General features: G+C 37.1%; 7 protein-coding genes and 1 pseudogene across 8 annotated transcripts; 5 read left to right on the forward strand and 3 right to left on the reverse strand.

Moving 5' to 3' along the window:
* Positions 1-167: 167 nt before the first annotated feature.
* On the forward strand, positions 168-760 carry LOC109129937 (uncharacterized). The gene is made up of 2 exons (XM_019238984.2): positions 168-302; positions 405-760. Exons 1-2 carry the CDS (start codon positions 282-284, stop codon positions 627-629), a joined length of 246 nt encoding a protein of 81 aa, XP_019094529.1. The 5' UTR covers positions 168-281; the 3' UTR covers positions 630-760.
* Positions 761-2,499: 1,739 nt separating this feature from the next.
* On the reverse strand, positions 2,500-4,287 carry LOC104744869 (cyclin-D3-2). Its single transcript, XM_010465987.3, has 4 exons — positions 3,540-4,287; positions 3,231-3,432; positions 3,008-3,138; positions 2,500-2,917 (listed from the first exon to the last, which is right to left on the reverse strand). The coding sequence occupies exons 1-4, from the start codon at positions 4,035-4,037 to the stop codon at positions 2,642-2,644; spliced, it is 1,107 nt and encodes a 368-aa protein (XP_010464289.1). The 5' UTR covers positions 4,038-4,287; the 3' UTR covers positions 2,500-2,641.
* A 3,494-nt stretch (positions 4,288-7,781) lies between these two features.
* LOC104744877 (F-box protein SKIP2) lies at positions 7,782-9,747 on the forward strand. The gene has a single exon (XM_010465998.3). It carries the CDS (start codon positions 7,932-7,934, stop codon positions 9,549-9,551), a length of 1,620 nt encoding a protein of 539 aa, XP_010464300.2. The 5' UTR covers positions 7,782-7,931; the 3' UTR covers positions 9,552-9,747.
* A 729-nt stretch (positions 9,748-10,476) lies between these two features.
* LOC104744894 (small RNA degrading nuclease 3) lies at positions 10,477-13,829 on the forward strand. The gene is made up of 13 exons (XM_010466020.3): positions 10,477-10,634; positions 10,739-10,921; positions 11,025-11,114; positions 11,194-11,262; positions 11,363-11,506; positions 11,606-11,792; positions 11,880-11,980; positions 12,090-12,221; positions 12,320-12,460; positions 12,555-12,656; positions 12,758-13,069; positions 13,163-13,264; positions 13,356-13,829. Exons 1-13 carry the CDS (start codon positions 10,602-10,604, stop codon positions 13,677-13,679), a joined length of 1,920 nt encoding a protein of 639 aa, XP_010464322.2. The 5' UTR covers positions 10,477-10,601; the 3' UTR covers positions 13,680-13,829.
* LOC104744884 (putative beta-1,4-xylosyltransferase IRX14H) lies at positions 13,797-15,786 on the reverse strand. The gene is made up of 3 exons (XM_010466010.3): positions 14,915-15,786; positions 14,260-14,820; positions 13,797-14,176 (listed from the first exon to the last, which is right to left on the reverse strand). Exons 1-3 carry the CDS (start codon positions 15,637-15,639, stop codon positions 13,957-13,959), a joined length of 1,506 nt encoding a protein of 501 aa, XP_010464312.2. The 5' UTR covers positions 15,640-15,786; the 3' UTR covers positions 13,797-13,956.
* A 530-nt stretch (positions 15,787-16,316) lies between these two features.
* Positions 16,317-18,194, forward strand: LOC104744911 (uncharacterized). Its single transcript, XM_010466044.3, has 3 exons — positions 16,317-16,851; positions 16,930-17,036; positions 17,314-18,194. Exons 1-3 carry the CDS (start codon positions 16,336-16,338, stop codon positions 18,056-18,058), a joined length of 1,368 nt encoding a protein of 455 aa, XP_010464346.2. The 5' UTR covers positions 16,317-16,335; the 3' UTR covers positions 18,059-18,194.
* On the reverse strand, positions 18,141-19,608 carry LOC104744903 (protein IRX15-LIKE pseudogene; annotated as a pseudogene). The gene has a single exon (XR_015572612.1). The product of XR_015572612.1 is annotated as a protein IRX15-LIKE pseudogene (transcript).
* Positions 19,609-20,992: 1,384 nt separating this feature from the next.
* On the forward strand, positions 20,993-24,451 carry LOC104744920 (putative inactive receptor kinase At5g67200). Its single transcript, XM_010466055.3, has 2 exons — positions 20,993-23,011; positions 23,709-24,451. Exons 1-2 carry the CDS (start codon positions 21,559-21,561, stop codon positions 24,272-24,274), a joined length of 2,019 nt encoding a protein of 672 aa, XP_010464357.2. The 5' UTR covers positions 20,993-21,558; the 3' UTR covers positions 24,275-24,451.
* The last annotated feature ends 237 nt before the right edge of the window (positions 24,452-24,688 follow it).

Raw genomic sequence — 24,688 nt, forward strand, 5'->3', positions numbered from 1 at the left:
GTGTAGAGTGGTCAAACATAAAATAGTAATTTTGCATAATCGCATATGTTAATTACTGCGTTGTCTAAGGCCATAATCTTATAGGTACAGAAGCAAAAATGTTTCCTAAGACTCGGGCTGGCCAATCAAATACTTTGGAAAGTTTAGGAAGACTAACGCAAGAACGGGATCTTCGTTTTACCCCCACACAAACAACGATATATATGCTCTTTTGGGAACTTTCTTTTATAATTTTTATTTTATTTTTCTCTTCGAAAAAAAAGAATTTAATTTGATCAGATATGAACCTACAAGCCTTGCAGGTATTGAATATGTTATTTGTTTTCTTTGTGGTGTATATAAATTGATTGTTATTCTTTCAGTAATAAAAAATATAATGAGTTTTTAATTTGAATTTTGCAAAGGAAAAGGAGACTAAAGGAAGACAAGAGGATGGATCATCAAAAGTGGTGGTGGAAACAACGGAGCATCGTTCATCGGCGGGGAAAGCTTCAGAGCAAAAAAATATAGAAGTGGTTCATCAATTTCACCCCAAAACTAGCGGTGGTGTTCTTGTCGGAGCTGCAGCCGCGGTCGAATCGACCCTTGAATCTGCCAAAGAAGTTATCTCTCAAAACCTTAAAAAATAAAAACATCGGAATTACTAATTTCTAGTACTTTACAATTGTAAATTAAAAAAATCTTCTGTATTCCAATAATCAAAACCCCTAATATTTTTAGTTTTCACCGATTTTTATAGAATATAAAGATGATTAGAATATGTAATTTTGTGTGCTGAGTTCATTTATTAAAAATTAATCCGGATATAACGTATAAACACTATAGGTTATATTATTGATAACCTTCAACCATCTTGTTTGCAAATGAACCGTTTTGAAGGTTACCAATAACATGGCGATTGGAAAAAGTGATTGGAGTTGGTTGGAAAAGATGATTGAAGAGAGTGGTTGGAAGGAAGGGGGGATACGCCAAAAACAAGATGGTTCGTTTGCGAACGAGGCGGTTAGATTTTTTAAAAAACTATTTAAATTTTAAAAAGTAATATCTATATATATTATTTTCTAAAGGAATTTATAAAAATAGGAATAATTTTTTGTAATGTTTGCATATTTTTATTTATTTTTATATTATTTTTTATAATAACTTGTTTACTATTCAACTGCTTATTACCAATCAAAACAATTATTTAATCACTCATTTAAACTTAACCATTTTTTTTTTCGATTTTTTTTAACTGCTTTTTTTTAACCAACTTTTCTACAACAGCTGAGAATTTTTTAACCGCCTCATTTAAATGTTGTTATGAAAGCAATCGGAGCCTATAAAGAACCATGTAGTACGAAAACGTGAGCTTTTACCGTGTGGGATGTTGGTGGGCAAGACAAATGTACGTACGTACTACTTTTTATAAATTTGTTTGGCTTTTTCTTTTTGTTTTGTTGAAAAGAAAAAAGCTAAGATCTGACCGTTGGAGTGGGATACACTATCCTCTTTTCAGCAATATCTCAACAATAATACTAAACCAAAACCATAACCAAAAAAAAAAAAAGAACCAATAAATCATCAGAGACTATATTACTAAGGTCTGAATTGGTTTATTTAGTGATGATAGCTCAAGCAATACTTAAGAGTTAAAACCCCAAGAAAGATTGTTAAAATCTCCTATCCAAAATAAAAACATTACATTAATTCATGTATATGTCAGATTCTATACCATATACATGTCTGAAATTCTGATAAAAGTCCAATGGGTTATTCACAGATGGTGCTTAAAAGCTATAAACATATTTATTGTCTTTGACATGACATGAGACAGTAAATTCAAAAGTCATAGGGACTAGGGAGAGTGTTTTACATACATACATGTCCACAGTCCACCAGATCTCTTTCATCTTCAAGGATAAAAACAAAACAAGTACTTGAACCACCCTTTGTCTGGTCTCTAAAACCTCTCCTTTCAAATCAAAATCCAAATTACCTCTGAAAATTATAGAGATTATTTTTTTACAGAATTATGACAAAAAACCAACCACTCTTCTTGTTTCTGCACAAAAGGTACAACTGAGGTTTTCTTTCACATGTTTCACTAACCCAACAGAAGAAATCAGATGTTTTCAGGTTTATCATTTATATCAACCACTCTTCTTTTTCCAATCTTATCTCCCCATAATTTAAAGAGGTCCAAGAGATTTTTATATCAAACAATTGACACATCACGAGCGAGACTTGATAGACAGAGATATGTATACTTTTTAACTTATTACTGTTACTGATGTTTATTTATCAGTCAATTCTTAATAAACGAACTCAGACCTATCTGTTTTTGTTGCCAGTAGTGGGATTTGTTGAGATTTCAAGGACGATGTGTAGTACTTCTCCTAACTTTTGACGTTTGAATTCTCTCTTTAACACTTTACTTGATAATATAAACGAAATTGCATAAAGAATCAATCAATCCTCTTAACGTTGATCTACCGTGACGATGTTGCAAAGGCATAATGATTGATGAATGAATATTAAGATTTAAAAGACAGAGCTTAGAGTTATCACAAAATGTTCTGCCTTTTAAATTGTAACCATAGCCGATAATGATACGCAATAAGAGAGATTAAAATTTATGTTTTGACACAAAAGAAAGGTACTAACGAGGACTACTACTGAGTACATCGAGAAACATACGATTTAGTGAAGGCAACCTCATTTGTTGCTCCTGCACCTTCCTTCTCTTGAGCAGAGACTCTGGAGATGATGCTGATGATGATGATGACACTGAAGAAGTAGAGACACCCCATGAGCCATTTGAACTGTCATCAAAGTCAAATACACCGCTTGGACTGTCCTGATCAGGCCAATTCATCTTCCTCTTCTTGCTTGGATTGTGCTCCAACAACAGTTCATAGCATTCATTTACTTCATTCTGTGAAGTAGTCAATGAAGCTGAATCAGATTTTGATCCTTAACAGTATACAATTGGACTAATTACAAAGTCTTTTCTAAAAGCACATACCTGATCAACTTTGAGTAGAGTGAGTAATTGAGATTGGTATTCAACTTCGTCACATGGTTTCAAATCCTTGATGACATAAATCATTATTGCAGTAGCTATTACAGAAGGGACGTAACTCATAAACCTCGTATCTGCAACCAAGATCCATAATTTAGCACCACCACCAAAAGAATCCAAACTAAAAACATCAAAAGAAAAAAGATTTTAAAAGTGGAAACCTCACCAGCAACAACAGAGATCAGAAGACGCTCACACTTGCCAAAGAAGTCCAATTGCTGGTGACATTCCGAGCCAAACCGCCTAATAAAGTGATCAAAGAAAGAGATTGGAGTGACAGGGTGCATTCTCCATTGGAGAGTAGATAGAACCAAAAGCTCCATTCTTTGTATAGTCTTAGCTTCAAAGACATATCTTGCTTCCTCCACCTTCAACCACAAATACACACAAACACACATAATTAGAAATAGAAATCAGCATTACCGCAAACACTTAAGCCACATTATAAGAGACAGAGAGAGAAAAAGAAACTAACTTGGAGGTCAAAGAGCAAAGGAACATGAATCTCTTCGACTTTAGCAGCTAAAGACAAACAAGCCACAGCAACAAGCTGAGACATCCATGGCTTATTATTATCAGTCTGAAGCTTAATAGTAGTCATAAACCTATCGAAGTAGTTCACAGCAAGTATAGCAGTCGATGAAGTGAACCCGTGATGAGAATTAACCCTAAAAAACCAATCTAAAGCCTCTTTCCTACAAGAAACCCAAAACCCATCTAAGATTTCGTCACCACCAAAACAAGGATTCGTTTCCTTCTCCTTTGAAATCAGACTCATCAGCTCATCGTCATCCCATAAAAACATATCCAAAAGAGGTAAAGACTGAAACTTTGAGACACTCTCAACGGATCCATCACCGTCATCAAGATCCTCATCTTCCTCCACAAACCCGGTTTCTTCGTCGCAGTAGAGCCCATCAAGAACACAAAACGGTGCGTTTTGAGACGCTTCTTCTTCTTTCTCCAAAGCCATCTTCTCCTTTCGAGAAGAAGAAATCGCAGATTCCTCTGCTCATTCTGCCATTGAAGCTTTTTTTTTTAGTTTCGACGGATTCTACAGTGAAGGAAGAAGGAACCAAAGAGACCAGACCAATTGAGAAGAAAGCGAAGGGTTTTTAACTTTTTATTATTATCTCACGCTTTGTCTTTTTTTTTTCTTTTAATTTCTTTTAATAATTACCAAATTGTTCTTATTATTTTTGTTCTTGTCTCTTTATTTTAATAATATTCGGAATTGTTTGGCGCGCGAGATAATGATTATAATTAACGAATTTAATTATAGTTAGCCTACACGCTACTTATGGAGCGTGCGTAAACGCTCCTTTACCCTGTCCGTACGATTGAGACGAAGATGTATCTTGATCGGATCGTGATGATTACGCTCCTTTGTGTTGCGGACTCAGTAGATTTATTATTTTGGATTTTTATCATTGATTACAGCACATAATTAGTTAATTACTACCTCTTCTAATTTTTAAAAAATACGTATATAGGATGTTCTTTGTTGTGTTTCAAAATATATAGAATGTATCACATTTCTATACATATATTTATTTTATAATTAAAAAAATATTTAATCAAAGAAATTGCTATTGATGGTTGGCCAATAGTATTTTCTTTCTTTATAATCGAATTTCGTTTATTAAATGATGTTTCTGATTTTATTTTTGTTTTTTTCTATAAAATATGTATATTATTAAATGATGATTCTGTTTACATTAAGTATCATTGTATTTAAATTCTGTAAAATACATGTATATATATATATATAGAAACAAATTATTTATAGTTTTTCTTTAGGGAATACGTAAAGATTCGTAATATGAATCTAATTAATATATTGTTCGTGGTATTTATTATAGTCACGTCTTTCTTGATAGCTTTGCAGATTCTCTGTGGTCCAAATATATACATAAATTGAAAGCAAAAAGATATCTAAAATCGTGTATTTATTGTTTCTATAAATAGTTTTTATTTTGTTTTTTTACGTATTCTATAAAGATCTCTTCAAAAAGAGTGATTATTTAATTGGAACCTGCCTCCCTTCTTTATATGCTAAAAATTCGGATTCGAGGCCAAGAAAAAGGGCGATTTGCTGATTAAAAAAAATATGTATCGCTGGCCTTTTCTAATTATAACTAGATTATCCAAAAAGGATGTTGTTTTAAACTTTAACAGCCACATTAATTGTCAAAATGCATTCTTCTTGACCTCGTTAGAATACAAACACTTTAGTTTCTAATAAGGCTTTGAATGGAAAGACAGAAAAATAGCAGATCACCTTTTAGCGTAGTTCTCCTATCACTAAATTACCATTTAAGAAATTTTTTGTTTTTAAAAATTAATGCAGATGAACTGTGTGCAGTTCATATTTTTTTGTCTTTTTGTGATAAATGCAAGAGAAATATGTGCAGATCTGGTCTACAGCTTTTTTGATGCTGTTCACCCTTGATCTGCATTTGAACTGCCAAATTTTTGATATACTTTTAGGCTTTGAATGGAGAAAGCATGTAATACAGAGCAGATCAAGTGGTTCAAGCAGACCAAGCAGAATAAAAGTAGATAAAAAATTTGGCAGTTCAAATGCAGATCAAGGGTGAACAGCATCAAAAAAGCTGTAGACCAGATCTGCATATATTTCTCCTGCAATTACCACAAAAAGACAAAAAAATTTGAACTGCACACAGTTCATCTGCATTAATTTTTTTAAGCAAAAAATTTCTTGAATGGTAACTTAGTGATAGGAGAACTGCATTGAAGGATGATCTGCTATTTTTCTGTCCTCCCATTCAAAGCCTTATTCTGCTTGATCTGCTTGAACCACTTGATCTGCTCTGCATTACATGCTTTCTCCATTCAAGGCCTAAGTGAAAGAAAAAGAAACAAATCGCAAGTGTGATATATACTTAGTTTCTATAAAGAATTCACACTTAAATGTTTGTATGAAACTAACAAATTTTATCAATAAACAACAAAGTAGACTAAGTAAGTAGTAGCAAGGTTTTGGATGTTATTTGTGTCTAAAGGATGGTAAACGCGCGAGTATAGATGAGTAAAAAATCACGAGAGTGAAGCCATTGGTAACAAGCGAGTCTGAATCTGAGAGAGATTACTACAAGGTTTAATAGCGACTTCACATTTCCACCTTTCACATCTTTACATTTTTTTATTTTTTTCCACCTTGTAAAAAAAATGTCCCCACCTCTCCTATTCATTTCATTCTTTTATCTTTATTCGAATTCAAACGATGCTCGCCGTAAAAATCAGTAACATTCTGTATATTGATAGTGGCGTATAATAGTTAACTGTTAAAAAAGGTCACTATCATGGACTATATATGGGAGTCGGGAGATATGGTCAAGAAAAATATTATAGCAAGATAAACAAAAATGTGAACGTACTCATTATTACATAATCCAACGTCATTAACAACACCATCCTAAGTTTTAAGTACTCAATCATGATGATAAATGGAGTTTATAATTTTAATAGTGATAGAGATGTGTCGGGGGACTAATTGGAAGAAAAGAAAAATAACAGAACATGGATTATGAATTTGATCATATGATCATCTGGAGTCAAACATATGGAAAGAGTTGTACTGTGTTTGGTTTAAGCCATTATCATTATGTTTTTGGTTGGATAAAAAGCGACAACACCATTTTAAATCTGGGCACATTCTTTTTAAAGTTTTTTTTTTTTTTTTTGTTTGGTGTAATAATAATGTCGTAACGTAATATTAGTGCATAAATGTGCCGATATATTAAAGTAACACACCAACTTTTGACTTTCGTCCACAATCATCGTTCAGAGTTTTTTTTAGGATTTTAATTTTATCTTCACTTTTAACTCACAAATCATTCACTTGTTTTAATTGATTATCATATACTGTATATTTTACTTCTTTGATTTCTGTTGTTAGTTTTCAAGCTTTTTACAATTTTAATCACACTTTAATTCAGTTTCTTTCACAAATTATAAATTTGTTAGAAACATATTTTCAAAATACTTTTATACGGTTTGGCTTATCAAGTGGGCTTTTTATAAATATTTGGATCCAAACATATCATACTAGTATTGGGCTTCTAAGGAAAGGAAGTTGATGATTCATAATTCTACTTTCGTTTCTCTAAATTATATCATGACGGGGACAGGTGCATTGATATTTCATTGATAAATATGTCATCCGAATGTTCAATCAAATATGTTTAATAAATACTGTAATAAATTATGTTATCAAACAAACATTCAATAAATAAAATAAAAAAAAAACCGCGCATATGCGCAGATTCTCTCAGCGGTTTGTTTATATAAAATTTTAATTTATACCTGTCGTAACGTATTTGACAGTTTTTTATTTACAAAATTTGAAACTTTCAATATTAGAAAACAAAATTACGTAAAATTAGTAGTATTGAATAGTCACATTAGCATACCAGAAAGAAAAAATATGGTAGATATGTCTTGAGAACCTGAAGTTTGACCGTTGAACACGAGGAAATGTAATGATGTCGCCAGAAGAAGAGCGTGACGAACCCACATAAAGTCGAAGTAATCAACGGTCACGATTCATCTCAGCGACTTCATTTTAAATCTGACGGTTGATAATAAATTAAAAATAAAGCGCGTGTGAGTGTGAGTTGGGTCAAAAGCGTGTCAACTACGATTATGACACGTGTTCCCTTATTTGACGGGGATGAGCCGTTACTGCTGCTGCTGCTGTGTACTTATTTTACTTTTTTTATAATTTTCTTATCAAAAAGACTCTCAATTAAAATTATAAAAAAAAAAAAAAAAAAAAAAAAAACGGGAGGGGGGAAGAAGATAGATAGGGAGGAAACCAAAAAGGACTCTTCGGGTGGTGGTGATGGGCCAAGCGCCTTCGTCTACGGCGGAATCGAACGGACGTGATTTTGATTTAAGGTTATGGTCTCCTGTGATTGTTTCTTCTTCTTCTTCTTCTTCAGGAGGAGGAGAATTGATCTCTTCTTTAGGAAATGTTGTTACGGTTAGAGATCGGGATTTCACCGGAGATCTTCCCGATGAGTGTTTAGCTCATATCTTTCAGTTTCTCGGAGCTGGAGATCGTAAACGTTGCTCTCTCGTTTGTAAACGGTGGTTGTTCGTCGACGGTCAGTATCGTCATCGTTTATCTCTCGATGCAAAGGATGAGATCTTCTCTTTCCTCACCTCTATGTTCAATCGATTCGATTCCGTTACTAAGCTTGCTCTTCGATGTGATCGCAAGTCCGTTAGCTTGAGCGATGAAGCTCTTGCGATGATCTCTGTTCGTTGTTTGAATCTGACTCGTGTTAAGCTTCGTGGTTGTCGCGAAATCACGGATCTGGGAATGGAAGAGTTTGCTCGGAATTGTAAAAATCTCAAGAAGCTCTCTGTTGGATCTTGTAATTTTGGAGCTAAAGGCGTTAACGCTATGCTTGAGCATTGTAAGCTTCTTGAGGAATTGTCGGTGAAGCGACTCCGAGGAATCCATGAAGCTGCTGAGTTGATTGGTTCGTCCTCTTCGCTCAGGTCGATTTGTTTGAAGGAGCTCGTTAATGGCCAGGTATTTGAACCTTTGGTTGCTAATACAAGAACTCTGAAAACACTTAAAATCATTCGTTGTTTGGGTGATTGGGATAAAGTTTTGCTTATGATTGGAGGAGATGGTAAAAGTTCTTTGAGTGAGATTCATTTAGAGAGGCTTCAAGTGAGTGACATTGGGCTCTCTGCGATATCGAAATGCTCTAATGTAGAGACATTGCATATAGTGAAAACCCCGGAATGCTCAAACTATGGTCTGATTAATGTAGCTGAGAGATGTAAGCTGTTAAGGAAACTTCATATTGATGGTTGGAGGACTAATAGGATTGGTGATGAAGGTCTTATGTCTGTAGCTAAACACTGCTTAAACTTACAAGAGCTTGTGCTGATTGGTGTAAATGCAACACATATGAGTTTAGCAGCCATTGCTTCAAACTGTGAGAAACTCGAACGGTTAGCGCTATGCGGAAGTGGAACCATAGGTGATACAGAGATTGCTTGCATAGCTAAGAAATGTGGTGCGTTGAGGAAATTCTGTATCAAAGGTTGTCCGGTTTCGGATAGAGGGATCGAGGCGCTCGCTGTGGGTTGTCCTAACCTGGTGAAATTGAAGGTGAAGAAATGTAGAGTGGTGACTGGAGAGATTGGAGATTGGCTTCGTGAGCAAAGGAGGACACTTGTTGTGAGTATGGATAGTGATGAAACAGAAGCAGTGGTTGTTGTGGATGGTGAGGTTGAAACCGTTGTTGTCGAGGAGCCGAGGGTGGCTCAAGCAAGTGGTGTTGTGGCGGAGATTGGTTCAGGTAATGTTGTTGGCGGCAACAATGGAGGAAGTAGATTAGCAACGATTAGGTCAAAGTTAGGGTTTCTTGCTGGAAGAAACTTGGTAACTTGCACATTCAGAAGATGGTCTCATAATGATAATGCTAGTAGTTCTACGTGATCACAGCTATAACTATAAAAACGGTAATTGTCCAAAATTGTTTCTCAAGTGAAATCTCTGTCTTGATTTGTATTCCTCTTTCCTTTTCATTTGTGTGCAAGAAGACTTTGTCGATTAGAAAAGTCATTCCAAGGATGAACAAATTTATTGTATTTGACTATTATTGATTTGGTGTCCAGAATTATTTGTTTTCTCAGTTTGGAATCTGAATATTAGCCAATTGATGATGTGAATGAATTGTCATATTTGACTTGTATTTATAAGTAACCAGAGATAAGTTATGATTGGTGATGGTTTGCAAAGGTTTCACTCTAAAGGAACAATATGGGGGTAACAGCGATTTTGAAGGCAAGTTAAAACGGTCCAAACGGTCTCTGTCTTAGGTCTCCAGAATTATTTGTTTTCTCAGTTTGGAATCTGAATATTAATCAATTGATGTGAATGAATTGTCATACTTGACTTGTATTATGTAAGCAAGGATAAGTTGATTGGTGAAGTTTTGCAGAGGTTTCTCTCTATAGGATTAGGAACTAATTTTGATGACAGTGATTTTGAAGGCAAGTTAAAACGGTCCAAACAGTCTCTGTCTTATAATCGGAGTAGATCTGCGACCAAATCTAGTTTAATCTCCTAATAACTATGTAAAAAGTTTTTGAAGATGGTGGAATTTTTTTATATCTTTTACATTGATTAATATGGCGAATATTGTATTTTTCTACTACAATACACTATTGGTTTTAAACTTACTATACACTTTTTTTTCTTTTCGGAACAACAAAATTAGTTCTCTACACTAGATAAATGTATTTGCAAAAATTAAATATGAAAATAAATAAAGTAATTTCAAACAAATGAAAATTGATTTGGACAAAACAGTAATTAAAAGATAAAAGCTCCCGGAACTAAAAATAATTATTTTAAAACAAAAAAAGGGGAAAGAAACAGAATAAAACCCTAAATTACGATTCTCCGTCTTCCCCAACTCTTCTTTTTTTCCAACTCGCCGCCTCTGAAAACTCAGAGCGCCACCGTCCCTCAAAACTTTTCGTAATGGAGCATAAACTAGCTACTGCCGAGAAAAAAGTAAGTCTCTCTCCTTATCATACTACTACTACCTACCTGTTTATATCCTTTCGCTTCGAATACTGACTTTGGTAAATTAAAAAACAATCATGGGATGAGTTTAGATGCTAGTAGACCTGGTGAAGCTAGTCCAGAAACGAAATTTAGAAGGCGAAAATGGAGGATGGAAGGAGTTTTTGAATGTTTACGACAAAAAGTTCGGGTCGAGTTTGAGTGATCCTGCCAGACGTTCCAATGATGTTTTGGTCGCTTTTCTTATGTCCTTCAAAAAGAAAGAAGATATGCAGGTTAACTAAACAACTTCACACACACACATTTGGATGAGTTTTTCTTAGTTCTCTCAGTTCTCACCATGTTTGTGTATTTGGTTGTTTGTTTTTTTACTCTCAGCTAATAGCTAGGATCATGCAATGTGGTGCTAATCGTGATCTTATTGAGAAATTCAAGGAAGAATCTCCTGCTAAAGAGACTCCTGAGCAGGTTGAGAATTCGTTTGAGGATGTCTTACTTACTTACTTAGTATATTTGGTTTCATAACTCTATGTTGTTGGCAGTGCAGAGACTAGTTCGATTGACTATTGCGCATTACAAGTACCCTACAGCTTATTCCTTCCCTTCTCACTCCGAGGTTTGTGTTTCTTATCCAATTCATTAGCTGCCCTTCCTCTTTCTCCTCCTGCATTTGAGATTACTGAAAAGAAAAATCATTTTCTTACATTGCAAAACAGGATTGGTTTGTAACTTCGCTTGGTAAGAAGAAGTCTAAAGTGGTTAAATCTACCAGAATGCTTGCTATTGATTGTGAGATGGTTACCTGTGAAGATGGGACCGAAGCTGTAGTTAGAGTTGGCGCTGTCGACCGCGACTTAAAGGTGTGTGTAGCTAGCTTTAGAGCATTCAATCTTTTAGTTTGTTTTGTCAATACATTTTAACCATGTCGTTTTTGTTAATCTGTGTTGTTCATCAATTAGGTGGTTCTTGACAAATTTGTGAAACCGGACAAACCAGTTCTTAACTATAAGACGGCTATTACTGGAGTTACTGCTGAGGATCTTGAGAGAGCTACTCTATCTGTTACAGATATTCAGAAAAAATTGCGGAGGTTTCTTTCTGTGGGAACTATTTTGGTTGGGCATGGTTTGCATAATGATCTTGAAGGTAACCAAAAAAGCTTTAATTTTTCTGTATATTTGGTTGAGATATTATTGAATTCGATTGTGCTTACCAGTTTACTTTGATGCACAGTGTTGAGGATAGATCATGCGAGAGTAATAGATACTTCATATGTATTTGAGTTTGCCGGTGCACCAAAGGAGAAGAGACCTTCTTTGAACAATCTATGCAAGGCAAGCATGCTAAGATTTTATTCTTCTCTGCTCATTGTAAATATCAAATCCTGAATATGTAAAATGATTGATAAAGCTTTATGTGTGTGTGTTTTTTCTTTTTCTCCAGTATGTTTTAGGTGAAGAACTGCGAATGGCTGATGCTGCTCACAATTGTGTTCATGACGCAGCAGCTGCCATGAAACTTGTACTTGCTGTTGTTGAAAAAGGAGTAGAGACTACAATTCAACAAACTCCAGAAGTATGGCGGATTTTTACAATTCATTCTAAGTTCCAAAATAAAATTATATTTATAGTTTTCTGAAACTCATTCAAATTTTTCTGTAAATTCCATATTAGATGTTGGAGGCTGAGAAGGCAAGACATGAGGCAAGACATGAAGCTGGTAAGACACAGCTTTTCCTTCATAGAATCCCTCCCCATGTTTCATCTCAAGAGTTACAAGGAGTTCTTACCGGGGATTTCACAGTCGATGTTAAGGTAATGTTATAAGTCCAAACATTCTAATCTTTATACTCTATTTTTCTCTCCCACTGAGGATCATGTGTTTGTATTTTGTTTTTTTTTCGGGCAGCCACCACAAAAACTAGGAGGTTTTCATACTGCAGTCCTTGATTTTAGTAGTCCAGAAGAAGCAAATCAAGCATTTGAAAATGTTGAAGGAGACATAGGGAAGGTATTTAGGATCATCTCTGTGGTCATCTCAGGATCTGAAACTACTGTTAGAAAAATCAATATATCAATATAACAAGTTTCTGTTGTCTTTTTTTCTTTCAGGATAAAGGGGGTTTGCCACAAAAAGAGGTTGCGTTTCAGCTGAGTTCAGGATTAAAAGCTAAATTATTTGTTCGTAAAATGGTTCATGATGAAGTATCTGCACCAAAGAGAGCTAGAACAGAGGAGGAGGAGAATAATGAGAGTTCTTCTAAGAGACAAAAGAGAGAAGATGAATCTGAGGAGATCAATGAAGCAGTTGTAAACCAAAGAGAGGCTGATAAGAAAAAGCTCCTCCTTCATAAAATCCCTCTCAGTGTCCCGTCTGAAGAGTTACAAGGAGCTATTTCCGGAAATTTCACACTTGAAACCATGGTAATTTAACAATACCGAACATCTTAATCTCTGTATACTCGTCTTTTTGCCTCTCTCACGAGGATCATGTTTTTGTGATTTGTTTTTGAGCAGCCAGCAAGAAGAAAAGGAAGATATTATAATGCAGTTGTTAGTTTTAAGAGTGCAGAAGAAGCAAATGAAGCATTTGAAAACGTTAGAGGAGACGCAGTTAAGGTATTTAGAATCATCTCTCTGATCATTTTCAGGATCTGAAACTATCGCAAGAAAATCAATGTAATAAATTTATGTTGTCTATCTTCTTCAGGATCAAGCGGGTTTGGCACAAAAAATGGTTGCGTTTAAGCTGAGTTCAGGATCAGGAACTAGTTTATATGTTCGTAAAATGGTTCAAGATGAATCTGAGGAGGCCAAAGAGGAAAATGTAAACCATTGTGAGGATCATTTAAAGGAAATTGAAGCACTGAAGGAAAAACTCAAAGCTAAGGACTTCGCGAACAGCTCTGAAGGTCAGTCAAAGGAAATTGAAGAACTAAAGCTGAAACTCAAAGCCAAGGAACATCAGATCATAGCTCAGGATAAGATTATAGCTAACCTCAAAGCGAAACTGGAGAAGAAACAGTCAAAGTGATGATCATGATGATTCAACAAAGTTCGGGAGTTCACTGCACCTGTTTTTTTTATTTTGAGTATTAAATTTTGGCTAATTTTAAGGTTAAACAGAATTCTGAAACTATTGTATGCCAAGTTTTGTTTTAGAGCTAAGGATCGATTTAAAGAACTCGGAACATCCCACATGATTTCGTATATTGTATATGATGAAGCCAATGCACACTTAACGATATTACTATTTACGGTGAAAAAGAATATGAAATGAAACTCATTGGTATGTATCTTTCACGTGTTCGTCAACTACTTGTTGATGTGTTGACACCATCAAAAGTTTTGGGTTCCTGTTTCCCCTTGGAGCTCTTGCTCTTTGATCCTTTTGCCTTCGTGGGACGTCTTTCTGTGCCTGATTGACTGTTTTTTGCTTCTTTGATTGCCACTAGGAGCTCTGAGGAAGAGTCTGGCCATGGTGTTCGCTTTGATGGCACTGTGATTTCTAAAGGCGAGTTTATGATCCAGCTGCACACACAAGTAGAAGTTTACAATATGGCAATAATGTGATGAGACATTTGCTCAGAATGAGTGTAAATGATAAAACTTACCCAGGTGGGAATTTGCTATCAGCTCGAGCTTCAACACGAAGCCACCAAAGCAAGACACGACGGCCACAGCTTCCAAGCGGCTCCACCATGGAAGGATCCTTGACCAAAGACAATGGACTATCAATCTCCTCACCATTATCATCCAACAAATGGACATCTTTCACCCATGCTGGTTTATCATCTACAGATTCCTTCCATAACAACCTAGAATTCAACACAAACCCTGACCATTCCATCTTACTAGGCATCACAGCCGCTTTTTCATCAACATAAACTGCAGTCTTCTTGGCATAAGGCTGAGTGTTGAAAACGTGCCAACCCACTAATTTGTCAGAGGAATCACAACTAGGACCTTGGATTGGCATTAAAGGTTGCTTCCCTTGTTGATTCTTCAAGAGTGATGATGATAACTCATCAGCGTTACCAGAGTGAGCAAGTATACCAACAGATAAAGCACCAACCCATTTCACAATTTGAATCTCATCAAACAGCTCCATACTATGCATATTGCTATCATCAGCAAACATAACTATCCCATCTAACTTCTTCTCTCTCACCATTCTGCTCTTCCAAATCAATCAACACACAAAACAATCTCAAAGTCAGTAAGAAATCAAATCAAATCAAATAAAAATGTGAATCTAAGATTTCACACCTCAAGGCGTGAAGTCTCATTTTGGACTCCAATTTGTGACGATCTTCCCAAGTATTAGGCATTTTCTGGTCAAATCCTAAGTGAATCGTCTTCAATCCTGATTTTGCGATAAACGAAGCAGTCTCGTTGGTGACTCCACCAGCTTCCACAACGATCCAAACCAAATCGTAAGGAACGAGCATGAGGGAGTGCATAACTCCGGTCAAATGAAGCGCCTGAAAAGTCCGTACATAAGTCGGCGTAACCACAATCACAGTCTTAGGGCTCCTCACACCGTAGATCGATTTCTGCTCTTTCTGTACTCTCGAAAGCAGCTGATGCGCTCTCAAAACCTCAATCGGATTCGGGTGAGGCCATGGACGGATCCGGATCCCGTGTCTTCCAACCACCACTCGAGAGTTGTTCTTCTTCGCCGCCGTGCTGTTTGCTGTTTCAAGAGGTTTCAGGCGGAGAAGCTGGCTCACACCGCCGCCGTTTCCGACGGAGAGAAAAGGCGTGGTTGTGTATAGATTGGTGACGGAAGTCGAGAATAGGAAGAAGAGTACTAAGTGGCTGAATCGGAACCCTAGAATCAAGCTGATCAAACAGCAGAGAGCGTGAATGACGAGCCAAAACACAGACGACGGAGATTTGCCGTCGAATGTGGGATCCAACGACGGCGATGATTTGAAACTGATTCCTCGACGGTTCCAGTAGCTCAATCGAAACATAGAGAGCTTCATCATCGTCTTCCTTCTTCTCTCTGTGAACAGTTAGTTAGAGAGCGAACGGAAAATAAAAAGAGGGAAAAATAATAAAAATGTCTGTTAAGATTAATTAATTACATTTCGATTAAGGTTTTAATTAATCATTAATTATTGTTACCACCACCCTTCTGCTGGTACAACGGACATATTTTAAGTGAAAGAAATCGAAAAGAAAAAGCAACTTTAGCTACACGTGGCGAAATGTTACTGAGGCGTGAGTGATGATTAAGGAGGAGATTTTGGTTAAAGCACGTGTATAAATTATAGAGACGTGACGTTAACTAATGATTGGTGCTGGATTACGTAAGCAGTCAACGCAAGGATTTGGGTTAACTAATAATAGTCGTACGATTTAGGTTACCCGGTTTCACTTTATTTCTAAGCAAAGGCTTTTTTTTTAAGCACACGACTAAATTAGATTTAGAGCTATTATTAGTTTCCGAAAATTTGATTATCTTGAAATTAAACTACTCTTTATCCCTGGAAAAGCTTATGAAATGTATACTGTAAGTCCAAATCTAAATTATAAGACGATATTAGTTACAAACTTACAATATACGATTTTATTTTCACTTAAATTTCACTATTCGTGCGAACGTTATGGACCAAATTCAAATGTATATATAAGCCCATCAATTAACTTGAATACATGAAGCCCATCAAGGCCCAAACACTATGAGAAGGAAAAAAGATAAACATTTTTTGCCAAAAACTTCAACCCCTAATTTTTATGGCGGCGGCGATGAGTTCGTCTTCCGTCGTCAGCTCATGAAACTAAATCTCTCGAATCTCAGATTTATGCGGACTCCAAGAAAATCGCTTATCTACCAGACGATAACAATGACACAAAACCCGGATCCAGTTCCTGATCCGTCTCAGGTAGTAGACGACCTCATCTGCTCGGAGCAGCGTGATGTGCAGATTCAGGAAACAGTCGAGGCAGCGCCACCGAGCTTAGGCTCTCCAAGTCGGGTCTTAAGCATTGATACTAGGGTAGAGCAAGCTTGGGCACACTGGAAAAAACTTGGTAGACCCAAGTACATCGTTGCTCCAATGGTGGATAACTCTGAGCTTCCGTTTCGATTGCTCTGCCAAAAATACGGAGCTCAGGCTGCTTATACTCCGATGTTGCATTCTAGGATCTTCACCGAGACTGAGAAGTATCGAAATCAGGAATTCACCACTTGCAAGGTTAGATTAACTGTAACCAATTCATTTAATTTTTTGACTTTTTTCTTAGGGTTTTGATTGGATTTTGAAAAATTGTAGGAGGACAGACCATTGTTTGTGCAGTTCTGTGCTAATGATCCTGATACATTATTGGAAGCTGCAAAGAGAGTTGAACCTTACTGCGATTATGTTGATATCAATTTAGGGTAAGTAAAGTTCTCTCTTTTCACATCTTTCTATGTTAAGAGTTCTTCAATAGAGATGAAACCTCCAATAAAGATGGAACCTTTATCGTTTTAAGTTTGTTAACTCTGATAACTAAGATAGAAGATTCAATGGTTCCAACTTTCTTGGAACGTTATGGTTCAATGAGCTTCAGTAACTAGAATCATGGGCTAATGTAGATTTGGGTATCCAAAGAGCACAGTGACACATAGTACTTTTGATATTGAGTAAGAATGTTTTGGTGGATTTTGGTTTCAGGTGTCCTCAACGTATAGCGAGGCGAGGAAACTATGGTGCATTCTTGATGGATAATCTACCTTTGGTGAAATCACTTGTTGAAAAGCTAGCTCAGAACCTTAATGTTCCTGTATCCTGTAAGATCCGGATTTTCCCAAACCTTCAAGATACACTAAAATACGCCAAGATGCTAGAAGATGCTGGTTGCTCGCTGTTAGCTGTTCACGGCAGAACAAGGGATGAGAAGGACGGGAAAAAGTTCAGAGCTGATTGGAGTGCCATCAAGGAAGTGAAAAACGCTTTGAGAATCCCTGTTCTTGCGAATGGGAATGTAAGATGCATCGAAGATGTTGATAGTTGCATTGAAGAGACGGGTGTTGAAGGTGTTCTTTCCGCTGAGACGCTTCTTGAAAACCCGGCGGTCTTTGCTGGTTTCAGAACAGCTGAATGGGCGACCGATAATGAAAAAGAAGGTTTTGTGGATGGAGGATTAGATCAGGGAGATTTAGTTGTTGAGTATTTAAAGTTATGCGAGAAGCATCCGGTTCCATGGAGGATGATTCGATCTCACGTTCATAAGATGTTGGGAGAATGGTTTAGGGTTCATCCTCAGGTTAGAGAACAGCTTAACGCTCAAAACATTTTGACGTTTGAGTTTCTATACGGTCTTGTAGATCAGTTAAAAGAGCTTGGAGGACGAGTTCCACTCTACAAGAAGAAGCAATTAGATACTCCGAATCTACAAGAGTCTCCACAAAGCGTTTAGATAGACTTAATATTATGGAGTCCCTTGAATTTATACGTTCTTGATTCATTGGGTTTTATGTTGTTGTATCACCAATCATCACTTATAAACTAAACTTTTATTAATATCTTCTGAACTGAAGTAACACTTTTCACTATTTTCATTGATCTGATTGAATTTGTCACATAATATAGTTCAAAGATTTGAAAATGCAGAGAGAAAAAGATTTAAAGGTAGAAAAAAAATAAGTATTTATTTTACACAAACTCCTCCGCGATTGACGGTGTCAATCACCACCGTCTGTCTGTCTAGTTGATTTGACTCTCGTTGCCATAAGATTTTAGCGCACATTTTACTCAAGCAGATGGAGAAGAAACAGAGCGTTTCTTACGACCACGACAGAACCGCGTGCTGTTTTTGTCCATCCTCTCCAACACGTAGTGCGCAAGCATATCATTAGATTCCACAAGATTCTCCCGGCAAAGAAACTCATCGCCGCAAAGCCTCTCAACATCTCTGTAAAAATCATGAACGAACACATGCGTCTTCGGGTTCCCTCCTTTTTTGCTCCGAGCAAGAACCGCCGCCGTGAATATCGACGACATCCTTCCCGGTACATCACCACCGTCGCCACGTGGTCCATCGACTAAGATCACATCCCAGTCAACATCGTAGACATGATTCGGAAGATCATTGAGTCCTAGTTTACAGTCGGAGAATAAAAGGTTCTGAACCGGACGACACTCGTTCCTCGCCGCTTCTTTAACCGCCGACACAAGCTCACGTGCCTCACGTGCTTTCGTCGTGTACTGAACATCGAAGACATCGATCTCCGGGTGGATTTCTTCGAAGTAAGCTGCGTAGTAACGATTCTCTTCGATGAAAACCGTACGTCCGTTGTGGTTCAGCGATTTCCAGAGAAGGGTTTCGTGTGTTAGGCCGAAGACTAAGAGATTACAAGGCGGAGAGCAGCGGCGGAGGACGTCGGAGATCGATTTCATCTCTCCGTAAGACATGTGGAAGCTGTCGTTGGATCTTGAAGCGTAGTGAAGCATTGCATTGATGGCTGTTGTTGGCAGTTGAGAGATCGGAGACGCGGAGGAGACGACGGGGTCGACCGCGGAGGAGGATACGGTACTGGCGGAGTTGTTTTTAGAAGGGATGATAGAGTCGGTGGTGTAGAGAAGAGTTAGGAGGAAAGCGATGGTGAAGAAAGAGACGAAAGCTAGAAGCCATAGACGATTTGTGCTTGTTTGTTTTTGAATGTATGGATGAACAAGTATGAGCTTCGTGTTTGTGTTCCCTCCACTTTTCATCTTCTTCTTTTTCCTCTGTTTTTCTTCTTCTCTCTGTTTTGGTCAGAGGAAGAAGGCGAAGGAGATTGACTCTGTTTTTAAAAGCAGCAAGCGTTTTGGTTTAGTGAACTATTAAAAAAGGTCTGAAGCCTTATCAGAGAATGACGACAAACGTCACAATTGTGGTAGAAAATAGTATAATGTATAGTTTTTTTTTTGTATTCTAGAAGATTAAACCTATTACCTTTCCTTTCAAAATGTGTTGTTTTGGCCTTTTGGGTTGGGGGATTTCTGAAGGTGACATTTCTCTAATACAATTAAGAACACGGATATTTACCTAATTCACAGATCATGGTAAATTAGACAAGTGCACGGTAAATTTGAAGATAGTGAAAGTACTGTGTACTGACTAGTTCAAACGGCTGGTTAAACTTTGTAAGAAGAAAAATGCATTGCTGTTGACTATTCATAAAACTACAAAGGACGAGTTGGACTAAACGTAAGATGATGACATGTGTAATGACAGTCAAGTCCTAAATTATCATACGGTTTGTGGTTTGTTGGGAAAAAATACAAATTTGGAGAAACAAAGTCTCATAATGAAACAAAAACAAAAAAATGTTTTTTTTTTGTATTGGTTATATGTTAAATAAATTAATTAATGAGAAAATGTAAACAAATGGGGAGGGGAGGTGGTTGTACCGTACATGCATGGGCGCTTCTTTTTAGATCTTATTTACAAATGATGAAGTCAATTTCAGTTTGGCTTCCGTATAGCCACCACCCACACTTATAACCTTTTAACAGTGAATAGTTTAAGGTAATCTTTAAAGTTTAGCCTCAAGTATACTATACTAGTATAAGGAAATGACGCAAATGGGAGAGTGGAGATGCTGTTTACATGTCACTAAAAAGCAGCACGCTTTGCTTATCTTTTGAATCTTTTATAAAGAAAGTTCAACCAAAAACAAAAAAAAAAAAGTGATCATTAACAAACGAATAAATAACATAGAAGAATGGGACACAAAGAGATTCTTTTATTTTATTTTTAATTGGATTTGATTGGACCCAAAGTCGTACAACTCTATAGAAGAAACTCTCCATACTTTGTCACAATGTCAATAACTATCGTGTTCACTATTATATTTTCCACCCATAATTTCATTAACTATATATACATATGCTTTTGATTTGTCTTACAGAAATTTTTACAAACGTCGCTATTTTGTAAAGATGAAATTAAGGAAGACAAACAAAAAAAAGGTTGTCACAAAAGAGAGAGGACCACAATGTTACTTGGCTACGAGTCTAGTCTTTTACTACTGAGTACTGACCAATCACCAATGGAGCGGCTATAGCCCCCACTCACGGACTCGCTCAAGCCCCTCACTAACGGCTCCAAACGCTGATTCTCAAGCGCTTCAATACCGCGCGTGACCCTCAGTCCCAATACGATTCTCTCTTCTTGGAAAACATTAATTTTGACCGCATCGGGTAAACAAAACTCTTTTCGAAGAAATGCATGATTCTTTTAAATTTTTAACATAGCAGTAACTTTTTTTGGATTTCATGATTCCCCAAACCCAAAAAAAAAACCTTTTGTTGACTTTTTACATGTTTACAATTTATACAAAGATACAAAAGGATATAAATGCGTTTTGAAGTTTTTCTGTTTTTGGATTGTTTGGTGTCATTTTCTTTCTTCTACCTTACACAAATTGCACATATAACGTTCGTTAGGTATAATTTGCACCCAAAGTTATACTTCTAGCTAAGTAGTATTATAAAATAAATATAAGATGTTTTAGAGAAGTTTATTGTTTTATAATATAGGATGTTTTCAAATTTCAATGCAATTTTTAGATTAGTTTAATATTTTATATTATGTAGTATTGTTTTTAATTGGTTGAACTTATTAAAAATAAATAAATTTTAATTTGTATATTTTACATAAAACAATATCCTATATTTTGAAATGAAGAGAGTACGATCTTTTGTAACAGTCTATACTCTAAATATTAATCGCCACAAGCACGTGATCCACTTCACACTTCACAGTCCCAACATCTCTCCTCGTCTCTCACCGGACGGACATACAGCTGCTTCCCATATTTTTTTATTTTTATCTTTTTCTTCTTTTAATTAGAAAGAACAAATAAAAAACACAATTCATATGGATTTGAATTGGGTCTAGTGTGAGTGTGTGACTTTGTAAAGAAAAAAAAAATGACACTAAACTTTATTTTCTTCATCCTCCTCCTCCGTGTCTCCGCCGGAGCAGAGCCAAATTACTACAACTCATTACTACCCTCCGACGCCGTTGCTTTACTCTCTTTCAAATCCACAGCCGATCTCAACAACAAGCTTTTGTATTCCCTCACTGAGCGTTACGACTACTGCCAATGGCGCGGCGTCAAATGCGCACAAGGACGAGTCGTTCGTCTCGTTCTCTCCGGCGTTGGTCTCCGTGGCTACTTCTCTTCCTCTACTCTTAGCCGACTCGACCAGCTCCGAGTTCTTAGTCTCGAGAACAACTCACTCTTTGGTCCTGTTCCTGATCTTTCGCCTCTCGTTAACCTCAAATCTCTCTTCCTTAGCCGGAATCAGTTCTCCGGTGCTTTTCCTCCGTCGATCCTCTCTCTCCACCGGTTGATGATTCTCTCTCTATCTCGTAACAACTTCTCCGGTTCGATTCCTTCTGGAATCAACGCTCTTGACCGGTTAACTTCACTGAATCTCGAGTTTAACCGGTTTAACGGAACTCTCCCGTCGCTGAATCAGTCCTTTCTCACGTCGTTTAACGTCTCCGGTAACAACCTCACCGGTGTTATTCCCGTCACACCGACTCTATCTCGATTCGATGCGTCGTCGTTTAAGTCTAACAACCCTGGACTGTGCGGCGAGATCATTAACAGAGCTTGCGCTTCACGCTCGCCGTTCTTTGGATCGAGTACGAACAAAACGACGTCGTCTGAAGCTCCGTTAGGTCAAAGCGCTCAAGCGCAGAACGGTGGCGGCACGGTGGTTATATCTCCGGTGGTTACGAAGAAGAAAGGTAAAGAGAGTGGTTTAGTTCTTGGCTTCACCGCTGGTCTCGCTTCCCTTATTGTACTCGGTCTCTGCCTCGTCGTGTTCTCTCTTGTGATAAAGAAACGAAACGACGAACCAAATCCAAAAGGAGACAACACGTGTACTTCTTCCTCACTACAACAACATCAAACTCCAAGAACAACAACAAGAACAGTTCCGGTTATTACGGACTCGGATTCTGAATCTCAGAAACGAGAGAAAGAAGTGGTTCTTCAGTTACAAGCAACGGAGCAGTTACAAAGCCGGATACCAAACAGTGGGAGTCTTGTCTTCTGTGGTGAATCGAGAAGTCAAGGGATGTATACATTGGAACAGCTAATGAGAGCTTCAGCTGAGCTTTTGGGGAGAGGATCAGTTGGGATAACGTACAAGGCGGTTCTTGATAATCAGCTTATTGTTACGGTGAAGAGACTAGACGCGACTAAAACGGCTGTGACGAGTGAAGAAGCGTTTGAGAATCATATGGAGATTGTTGGTGGACTCAGACATTTGAATCTTGTTCCCATTAGAGCTTACTTTCAATCTAATGGAGAGAGACTCATCATCTATGATTATCATCCCAATGGTAGCTTATTCAATCTCATTCACGGTAATTATCTCATCTTCTTCATTTTGTTTGGAAGGGTTTTAGTTTATCTAACTCACTGAGTTACATCCGAGTTTATGATCTTCTTTAATTTAATTGCGTTGGTCTTAATCATGACGTGACTAACCGTTTTAGGGGTCATAGAGATTAGAGGGACTACTACTAGTGACCCACTCTTTGTTTTTATTATATGCTTTTAAACCCTAACAATTATGAAAGCATGAGTCTTTTTTGTGTGTGGAGGGTTTTGTGCACATAGTAGTAGTGAACTTGTTTGACATTGAAGATGACCACACAGGCCACAGCGACAATCTCGGGTTTTATTTTACTATTAAAGTTTTGTTCTTTTGCTCTTTTTTGAAATTTTTTGGTTCAATTACTTATTAGTCGTAGTGGGAAGAAGACAGACTTTGGTGGAACTCTGTGCTGTTTTTTCTCCACGTGAAATCTCGTCTTTTGCAATGGCTTTGTCTACTACTAGACCTTTTGTGTTAGTGCTTAATTGCCGGAAAAATAAAAAAAACGTTTTATATAAATACTCTTATTACTAGAACTGTAAACATTTTCCAAGAATGGGAGGATTGCATCTTAAGAATGTTTGTTTCTGAATCTGGTGGTGCTTTGATTTGCTCTGTTTCTCTTTGGTCCCATAGATATTATACCAAACAAAAGACACTTCTAACTAATCTCAAAATTTCAGGTTCAAGATCGTCAAGAGCAAAGCCATTACATTGGACATCATGTTTAAAGATAGCAGAAGATGTAGCTCAAGGCTTATATTACATCCACCAAACCTCATCAGCATTAGTCCATGGAAACTTAAAATCCACAAACATTCTCCTCGGACAAGACTTTGAAGCCTGTTTAACAGATTACTGCCTCAGTGTCTTAACAGACTCTTCTTCTGCTTCACCTGATGATCCTGACTCATCCTCCTACAAAGCCCCCGAGATCAGAAAATCATCACGTAGACCGACTTCCAAATGTGATGTTTATTCGTTTGGTGTATTGATCTTTGAGCTTTTGACCGGTAAGAACGCGTCTAGGCATCCGTTTATGGCGCCTCACGATATGCTTGATTGGGTGAGAGCAATGAGAGAAGAAGAAGAAGGAACAGAGGATAATAGGCTTGGGATGATGACTGAAACAGCTTGTCTTTGTCGTGTGACATCACCAGAGCAAAGACCAACGATGAGACAAGTTATTAAGATGATTCAAGAGATCAAGGAGAGTGTTATGGCTGAAGAGAACGATCCGTTCCGGTGAATCAAAGACTCTTTGTAGGTTTTCCTCCGGACAAATTTTCCAAGCGGAGAGGGGGGTTAAGTTAGAGAAAAGAGAATATAGTGGTGCGTAAATGTAATTTTCTTAGGATGTGGGGTCGGAATTGTAAGACCGTTGGAATTTAGAGGACGAAAGTCAATGAAGTTTCCTTTTTTCTTATCCGTGGATAATATCAACCGTTAAAAAAATGGGTATTTTTACCACAAATAATTGTAGATTCTATTGAGGCTCCACCTCTGTCAGAATATTTATGATCCACAAAATGAGAGAAGTCAATAACTACAGTACAAAGTTAAAATTGACATGTATTTTTGAAATTGACATGTATTTTTTGTGCTATATTTAGTATTCTACTCTTTCATACAAAAATAGTTTATATTGGAAAGGGATTTTATT

The sequence above is a fragment of the Camelina sativa genome, chromosome 2 (assembly GCF_030686135.1).
Source record: "Camelina sativa cultivar CO46 ecotype springtype chromosome 2, ASM3068613v1".
Lineage (NCBI taxonomy): Eukaryota > Viridiplantae > Streptophyta > Magnoliopsida > Brassicales > Brassicaceae > Camelina > Camelina sativa.